This window comes from Charadrius vociferus, unplaced genomic scaffold (assembly GCF_000708025.1).
Source record: "Charadrius vociferus isolate BGI_N301 unplaced genomic scaffold, ASM70802v2 scaffold301, whole genome shotgun sequence".
NCBI classification, from domain to species: Eukaryota; Metazoa; Chordata; class Aves; order Charadriiformes; family Charadriidae; genus Charadrius; species Charadrius vociferus.
In genome coordinates, this window is record NW_009646842.1 from 878564 (window position 1) to 887173 (window position 8610).

Genomic DNA, 8610 nt, shown 5'->3' on the forward strand with positions numbered 1-8610 from the left:
CCAGCACGGGGCCCGGCCCGGGGGGGGGGGCCCCACCCACTGGCCTGCAGCCAGAACCAGGCCATGGTCACCCCTGGCAGGGGTACGGCCAGCACAGGGGCTCAGCATGGGGGCTTGGGGGGCGTGCGGGGGTGGTGGTGTTGTAAATAGGACATCAGGGCACTGAGGGGGGCTAAGGAGCAGGCTGGGGGAAGCCGGAGTTGGCTCTGGACCCCGTTGCCTCGGGTGGGTGGGAATTGCAGCAAGCATTGAGGGAGACGGCGCTGCTCTGAAGTTTCAGCAAGAGCTTCCCGTACTGGGGAGTTTCAGCCAGCGACACTGGGGGCTCTCTGGAGCCTGCGCAGGGCCCTCCAACCATGTCCATCTGGGTTGGGATCCCCCATCAGCCGCTTTGGCAGCGCTCCTCACGCCATCTGGCACACGCCGCGGGAACTTCCTCCAGAGCAGGAGCCGTGCCCGCCCGGCTGTGATCTTCCTCTGCAGCAGTGCCCTGGCTGTGCCCCAACAGCCTCCATGGGGGAGAGAGGAGTAGGACCCCGTTAAAGTGATCTTTGACAGCCAGACCCGGTGCCAGATGCAGTGCCTCTCTGCTTATGTGGTCACGTTGCCCATGGTCACATCCCTCCGCACACATCTACCTGCCCCTGTTGGGGCCAGCTCTGAGGAAGCTGGATGACAAGCCCAAATCCAGCCTTGCCTGCCCCACCCCACCACTCACTCGATCTCATCTCCTCTCTAGTTCTTCACACCCCTTTCTCCACTTGTGTCGCTGCCCCGTGTCCCCCTGCGATTGCCCTCCTTTGGACAGCACAAAGAACCACCCTGAAATCCCTGGCATCAGCTGCACTGTCCTGAAAGGAGGTCAGAGGCGGATAAGCCGGGATAAGGGATTGGGACGGGGCCATAGCTGGGAGCCCGTAGACCACAGCGAGGAGGAGAGAGGAGCCAGGCTGGAGGCTGGGCATGGCAACCCCAGCGAGATGGGCACTGCTGCAGTGCCTTCCTGTGGGCGCTGCTTCGTGGCACTGCGTGTCGCCAGGGCATCGCCTCACCAGAGTTCACCCCGCAGCGATTCCCCCTCCCCACCAGTCAGGCCAGCCCGGCGAGGACCTTTTCCCCCAGCCGCTACCACCACCACCAGTCCCGTGTGCTGCTGCGATTCCCCCGGGCTGGGCACTGCTCCCAGGAAGCCCGCACTGCTGCAGTGTCGTGGCTGATGCAGCTATTGCTCGCTTGACTGTCACCTCCTCTTCCCTGCTGCCCCCCCTCCCCTCTCTCCTGTGTAGTGTGGGGCTGTGCAGATAAGAAAACATCCCCTCTCCTCCCTCCCTCCCTCTCTCCCTCCCTCCCTCCCTCCCTCTCCCTGGGACCCGGCTGACCGCCTGTGTTTATGTCAACACCTCAGGAGACTGGGGGGACGGTCTTCGATGAGGCTGGGGTCCTTTCCCCAGCAGTGCCCAAACTGAGCTTTGCCTCCTCCCCACCACCACCCTCCTCCCCCAGGTCAAGCTCTATCCCGCAGCACCTCCCGGCAATGCCCTTGGGAGCACCACCTATCCTTGTCGGTTGCCCCCCTCCTTCGATTCCCTAGATTCACATCTGAAATGATGCTTGCCTGGGGGGGTAGGGAAGGAGGGAGCACCTGAAATTAAAATATGAAAGAAAAGTGAGAAGGGTGGGGGTGAGGAGAAAGAGATGGGAGGAGCAGGGGAAGGAAGTGAGGGGAGTTTAGTTTTTAATGCCGCTCACTGTGGTCCTTCTCCGCAGGGACCCCAAAGTGCGTGTGGGTTTTGGAGGGCACAGGGTGGGGAGCAGAAACATGCATGCGGTGAGGGGGGTGCTGGCCGTGGGGAGACACTTACCTTCCTAGGACAGGGGTGAACGAGAGATTGAGAAAGTGCTGGTAGAAAGGAGAGAGGACGAAGCTGAGGAGGGATGCAGGACCTCAAGGGGAGATGATGTGTCCTCTAAGCCAACGGCGGCGGCAGCAGCAGGATGGAGACGCCCCTGATAGGGCCGGGACAGCAGCATGTGACCCAGAGCTGCGATGAGTCAGGATTTAGCAAAGCTTTGCAAACAGCACGTAGAGGATGGAGAGAGAAAGAGAGAGAGACAGACAGGGGATAGACATAGACAGACGAGGGTGAGAGAGCCAGGGAATAGGAGTGGGTGTGCAGGATAAACAATTTCAGTCACTCCAGGCTCATTAATTATTTTTATTCTAATCAGAAAATCTAGTAGGATTTTTGGGAGACATAAATTGAACCACAGAACCTGTAACTCTCCCCTTTCCCCTTTTGCCTCTTGGGCCTACTGAGAATGGAGCATATGAGTGCAGTGACTACAAAAACACTGCAGTACCTCGGGGCAGCTTCCAGGACCAGGGTCGGTAGCCCTCCTTTTTCTCCAGGTGCAAAATGAGGTGAAAGTACCTCTGATACCTGCAGTTCTCACTTCCCCAGCCTCACATGTCGGGGAAGGCATCTCCAAATCCTGAACTGGCTCTGGGAACAGGTATTAAAACCAGCGGTCACTCAGTTGCATCAGCCTGGAGAGATCCTTCAATTTCCTGAAGAAGGAAAGAGGGAGAAGTTAAGTGACTCCATGCCTGACTTCTTTTCCCCTTTCACCACTCAGTCCTGCTAGTGGGGTCGGGAACGGCAGTAGGGTTGTGATGCTGAACATCACAATCAGGTCAGGTTGTGAAGCCCCGGCCTCTGTTGCAGGCTCCTCTGCCCTTGGGGTTGACCTCCCTTAGCCTTCTCCTCACGTAATCTAGAGGAGGAGAGGCTTGATCAGCATGTTTGATCCTCTCTCTCCTTCCCTTCACTTCCTTCTCCTCCCCCCGCCGCGCTGTTCTCACCTTTTCTTCTTCCTGCCTTTTCTGACGGATTTCGTTCGCCTCTGCCCGCTCATCTTGCTCAAATAATTCCTTGTCGAGGCGTTGCAGGTGTGGCAGCAGGACCAGGACCTCCAGCCGGTAATTGGGTTCGTCAGAGCATGGATTGTCCAACAGCACCAGTGCTTGCAGCATGGGCAGGATCTGCAGTTTTGCCACCTCCTGAAAGCTACTGATCCCATTGTTCCTGAAGAGGAGGGAGCACAGAGAGCAGGGGAAAGAGACACATGCAAGTAGTGAGGTCCCTTTGGAACAGTAAGCTGACAAGACAGACAAAGCAAAACGCAGCAGCATGATAGACTGTAGACCTTAGACCACAGACCTGTGATCTAAGGTCCAGATCTGTCTGCAGCTCCTCAGACTGAGGGACAAAAAGTACATCTCCCCTGGATTTCTCTGTCCTCAAACAGTCCATTGAATAATGTGATATCGCCATCGCCCTGTAGGGCAAATGCCGAGAAGTAAAGGGCATTTGCAGTCATGTCCAGGACACAGGGAACACGGTTAGAGGGATCTGAAGGAGTTATGGCAAGCAATAAAAAGTATGAGGTGGGGTGAGAATCACTGGAGAGGTAGACCTTTTCTGAGAAGCTCAGGAAAGGCCCTGGTTGTTATACTCCTAGAAAGCTAAGTGCTGAACACCAGTTAAGGATGGTAAAGATCAACCAATCCCCATCAGGTCTTCCACTTCCAAAGAAACCAGAAAATCCTAAAGATCTAAATGGGAGTAAAGCCTGATGAAGGGGGTCTCTGGTCCCAACACAGAGCAGGGAGGACGCACCGTAGATTGAGGTACTGCAGGCACTTCATGCTACTACAGAATCCATCCAGGGTCTCAAGCTGGTTGTCACGCAAGTGCAGAGTTGTCAGCTGTCCTAGCCCCTCAAGGCCTTCAAGGGTCCGAAGGGCGTTCTGGGCCTGAGCACCCGGGAAGACAGAAAGAAAAAGGGGACACACAAGAGAGGGAACAGCAGTTATTTCTGGCCTCTAAAAATCCCTTTCTACCCTTCAGACTCCCTACCACTCATAACTCAGCCTCCTCTGAAGCTAGATCAGGTTGCTCAGGGTCTTGGCCAAAGGGGTTCTAAGTATTCAGATTCAAGGACCAAAAGTTTGCTGTACCAAAACCTTCAGATTCAAGGGCCAGAAGTGTTTCCTGTAGCATCGCTTGGTGGCTGAGACAAAACCACCCTAGATGAATGCTCCACTGCCAGCACAGCACCCCCTTCCATCGCAGTGCCGAATTTTAGTCACTAAGGCCTCAGTGAGTGAGAGCATGGAGGGGAAAGCACAGGCCAAGCCTGAAAAAAGTGTATTTAAAGGATGAATAACCAGCCCCTCTCAGCCATGTAGTCAGGGATCTTGCACTGCCAGCTGCTTCTCTTGGGGAAATCTACTACCAAGAAGTCTCGTCTTCTGCTCCTCTAGGAGCAGAAGCAGACTGCATGTTCCCGAGAGAGGTTGCAGGGGGGTGTGGGTTGTTGGCTGGTTTAATTTTAAGCTTTTCCAGGTATAATTGTTGTTATCCATCCATAGGTGCACCTTCTTGCAACAAATCTGACAATTGCACGGCAGAAAGAGTGTGTCCCATCAGTTCAAAATTTCCCATCACTGAATTTCATTCACTTCACTGTCATGTGAGTGACGAGTTAGGGAAAAACGAAGCTCTGAATTTCAGCAACAGTTTCACAGCGGGATTTCGGCTGGAAAAGACCACTAGAGGTCTCCTGCCCAAGCCCGGGCTCACCGCAGTGCTAGTACCAACGCGAGGCCAAGCTGCTCATCACTTTGTGCAGCCAAGTTTGGAACATCCCTGGTAGCTACAACCTTCCCCGCCACATTCTCCAGCCTGGAGCTGCACAGGGCTCCACTTGGGATTGTGGCTCAGGGCTGCAGCCTCTGAGGGTGCAGATACCTGCACAGGAAACAGGGAGAGATGTGACGTTGTGCTCTCTGTTCCTTGTTGGTACCCAGGCAGTGACACGGCCAACGCCTGAGATTAATGAAAGGGGCACAGGTTGGACTGGTGGGATAAGAGAACAGTTTAGGACTGGGTCACTCAGGATAAGGACATTTTGTAGAAAAGGAGGGCTCTCCATGGAAACTGGACAAGGAAAAGTCTGGACCAGCTGGGCCAAGTAAAGAGGGTAACACAAGGACAAAAGGAGGAAAGTCGGAGATGTAGCAAAGGTCATGGAAACTGTTTTAACAACCAGGAAGGATTAGTACCTCAGAGGAAATCAGGAGCTGGTGTGGGAAATAGGATGGGGAGCTCACAGACCACTGGTCTGTAAAATGAATAGTAACCTCCCGTCACTCTCCCTTTCTTCATTGCTTCAATGTGCACAGTTTTAACAGTTCTGGCCCTGCAAGCACTAACGGGACAAAGGCAGAATGGATATTTTTCAGGGTTGGCTTCCCCCTTCCCCCCGCCCCCAAAATCAAAGAACATTCTATATGACTCTTTTGATTAAATGCTCACATCATCACCTTACTTTAGATACTAGTTGTTCACATAGATGTGATGCCACCATTTCTTATGGAAAGCTACTATAATTACGTTCCCCGTGATTCCCTTTCCCCTTCCTGCACACTTGACCTTGCTCTAGCTAGCTGTTGTCACCACTGCTGCACAATTACCAGGAACCAACACTGCCCTACTGACAGCAGTGCTCCTCAAACTGATACAAGCGCCACGTGGCACGCAGCCAGCTCGTAGTTTTCCTGCTAGTAGGTATAACATTTTTAATGCTAAATTTCATCTGCAACTGTGTCATACATTAACCAAATTTGGTTCAGGTCCTTTAAATTGAACCCTTTGTCTTGAACCCTGTCCTTGAGGCATCAGCTTCATCTACCCATCGCTCAAGTGACAGCAAAATCTTTACACAGAAAGTAAAGCAGTACTGTGAGAGACCCTCCTCCAAAATGATTTAGTCAGCAGGCAGACATGGCAGACAAATTCAAGCCCCAAAGATTCTTGAGAAAGGAGTCAGTTGTTCTAGTTTTGATAATCATGTCTTGCAATTTTCCCACTTCATATATGCAGCTCAGAAATTCATCAGTCATGCTGGGACCCTTCTTTAAATATAGGTGCAGTGCTTGCTTTTCTCTAATCATTCACTGAAGTGACTGGTTTTACTTTGAAATTCTGCATTATATCTAGTGATTTATCCATTTCATCCCTTCTTCTAGCACCTCTAGCCCTAAAATCTCCATTTTTTACCAGAAAATTGCAGACAATCTCAGCAAGCAGTCTCCTCAGTGTTTTCTGCCAGGGAGTCTTGATGAAAAGAAACCACGTAGCTTTTCAAAGCCTTTATCATCTTGAATTGCTTTTTAAGAGGTAGTGACTCAGGACAACTATGCAGTCTTTGCAAGCTGTAGCACTGTGTGTTGCATGGAACTAAGCCACACATACTTTCTTCCTTTGCATCTCTAGGAGGAAATGTTCCCTGAAGCAATTGTTTATGGTATTAGGAGATTGCTTCTCCTATCTTAGTTTCACTGTGATGTTCAATCAGTTTCTTTTTAGGCAGCTGAAGGCATGAATCATATAATTGCGCTGTTTTTAAACCAGTATTTGATTAGGCCCATCAGAGAGGAGAAAGAGGCATCACCTCCCCCTGTCACCCAGAGCAAACCTGTTGCTTTCCCCACTGACCTCCAGGGATCCTGGGACACACAGAATACCGGCTTGCCTAACACTGCCAGAAGAGAATATCCCTCTCCCGTAGGAGGTCGGGAGGGAAGAACACGACGCACTGAACATCGCCAACCCCTCCACTCTCTGCAGAGGAATTACTGGTCAGTGGCTACTAACTCCCTTCATGCTATCTGGGCAGACAGTGTAGAAGGAGCTACCGCAAATAAGTGATTTTGTCTCTTTAGCTTTCTGAAATCTGTTCATCTGTTGGGCTGAGAAGACTGAACAGAATGGGCTAGCATGAAAACTATGCCGCTTTGAAGGGGACAGCCTTCTCCCCACCTCTGACTGACTGGAGGTGCCAGGCTCTGCAGCAGCTCTGTCCCACTCCCCGAGCTGTCTGATCCCTTACCAGATAGAGGTTCTTGAGTTTGGGAAGATTGAGCCCTGCTGTGCTCTCTAGCATGTTTCCTCGCAGCTCCAGGATTTGTAGGCTGAACAACTGGCCGTGACTCAGGCCCAGCGCTGTCTGGATTTTATTTCCTGAGTGCCAGAGGAGGAAGAAACAACGAGAGAGTTAATCCCACCCAAAGAGAGCGTCCTATGTGCACAAGGATGAAGGCAGGTGGTCTGTATCACCTTTCAGGCTGAGGTTGGCTAAGCGGGGGTGAGTAATACCCTCCATATCCTTGATGCGGTTGTGAGCAAAGCTGATGATCTGGAGGTAGGGCAGCTCCTGCATGCAGGCACTGGTAAGCAGATTCCTGTCCACCTTCAGCCAAAGCAGGTGGGTTAGGCTGCTCAGTGGCGACAAATCTTGCAGCTTGTTCTCTGACAAATCCACGTACCGCAGGTGAATGAAGCATTCGAGGAGGCTGATGTCAGTCAAGTCCCTGTGTGAGGGAGGATATGAATAAAACATCTCTTGTATTTCCCCCTGCTACCAGCTTTTAGCTTGCTCCTCACCACTACTGGAGGGAGGGCATCCTCCCCTCCCACTTCCCTGCTGTCCTAGAAAGCCTTGCTGGAGAGAAGGAGGAAAAAGGCAGGCAATAGGGACAGGTCAAATAGTCTCTGAACAAGGCTGAATGTTAAGATTGGACCTGCTTTCCTGGCACACGGTGTACTTATTCCCATTGAACTGTACCTGTCAGGAGAGGCCAGAAGCAGAGAAGAAAAGAGGGTAAGTTGGTGAGGGTTGGTGGTGTCTGTTAGACAGTAGTGGCAACACCAAGGGCTGTGTGCAATGAGTTTCCTAGTGGGAAAAAGCTGGTTGAGATACCTATGAGGCTGCTGAAAGACAGTCTTACTGAGGCCTGTTAGGTAGGTCTAGGGTTATGGGGGTGTATTGATGGGGCTGAGGCCCCAAACTGTCCCCAGGCCATTGTGGCACTGTACTTACATTTGCATGCCTTAAAAGTTAGCAGTTAACAGGAGAGATGCTTAATGGATATTTCTCCAAGTGACTGCAGGGAGGTCACCCTGTTCAGGTCCCCCTAGGAGACCACAATCCAGAGCGATGGGCAAGTTCCCCTCAACCTAGGGGGACACTGATGTTCCCACCAGTGTGTTTGGCTACGGTGGAGGCAGGCGCTAGCTCAGGGCTGAGGATGAACAAGCTCTACTGAGGCACAAAGTGGACCCCATAAAGCATGGCATGGAAACACTCCTGCCCCACACAGTCCATCCCCAGTGGCCTCATGGCGCAGCTGCTCCGTGGCTACACAGATGCCCAGGGAGGAGGAGGCCTTCTGGGTCCAGGTGTTGCACACTCACTTGTATTTGGCTTCAAACTTCACATAGGCGTGGGCCAGGCCGTTGCCGGTCTTACAGAGGAGAGAGAGGCCCTCCTTCAGGACCTCCTCCGTCAGGGGACACGGGGCCAGCACCTGGGAGAGAAGGAGAGAGCAGGATGCCAGCGCTGGCCCTTGCCACAGCCAGAGGGTGCTGAGGCCCCTTCCCTCACCTGTTCTTCCTCCTCCTGCTCCAGCAGCCCCTTCTCCTCCTCCTCCTCCTCCCCCCCCTCCTCCTGAAGGCCGTACTCCTCCCCGTCCCGCTCCTCTCC

General features: G+C 52.7%; 2 protein-coding genes across 2 annotated transcripts in view; both read right to left on the reverse strand.

Annotated features, from left to right (window-relative positions):
- Window positions 1–2042, reverse strand: part of ENO2 (enolase 2 (gamma, neuronal)) — a 9711-nt gene extending 7669 nt beyond the window's left edge. Inside the window, exon 1 of the mRNA XM_009892391.1 lies at window positions 1863–2042. The gene's annotated coding sequence lies outside the window, so the exon portion shown is untranslated. The remainder of the gene's footprint in view (window positions 1–1862) is intronic.
- Window positions 2043–2530: 488 nt separating this feature from the next.
- The window catches only part of LRRC23 (leucine rich repeat containing 23), a 6493-nt gene continuing 413 nt past the window's right edge, over window positions 2531–8610 (reverse strand). The window contains exons 2-8 of the mRNA XM_009892902.1: window positions 8512–8604; window positions 8322–8434; window positions 7185–7438; window positions 6958–7088; window positions 3681–3817; window positions 2864–3086; window positions 2531–2569 (exon numbers count right to left, since the gene is read on the reverse strand). Of these exons, the coding sequence (XP_009891204.1) occupies window positions 2531–2569; window positions 2864–3086; window positions 3681–3817; window positions 6958–7088; window positions 7185–7438; window positions 8322–8434; window positions 8512–8604 (990 nt within the window). The remainder of the gene's footprint in view (window positions 2570–2863; window positions 3087–3680; window positions 3818–6957; window positions 7089–7184; window positions 7439–8321; window positions 8435–8511; window positions 8605–8610) is intronic.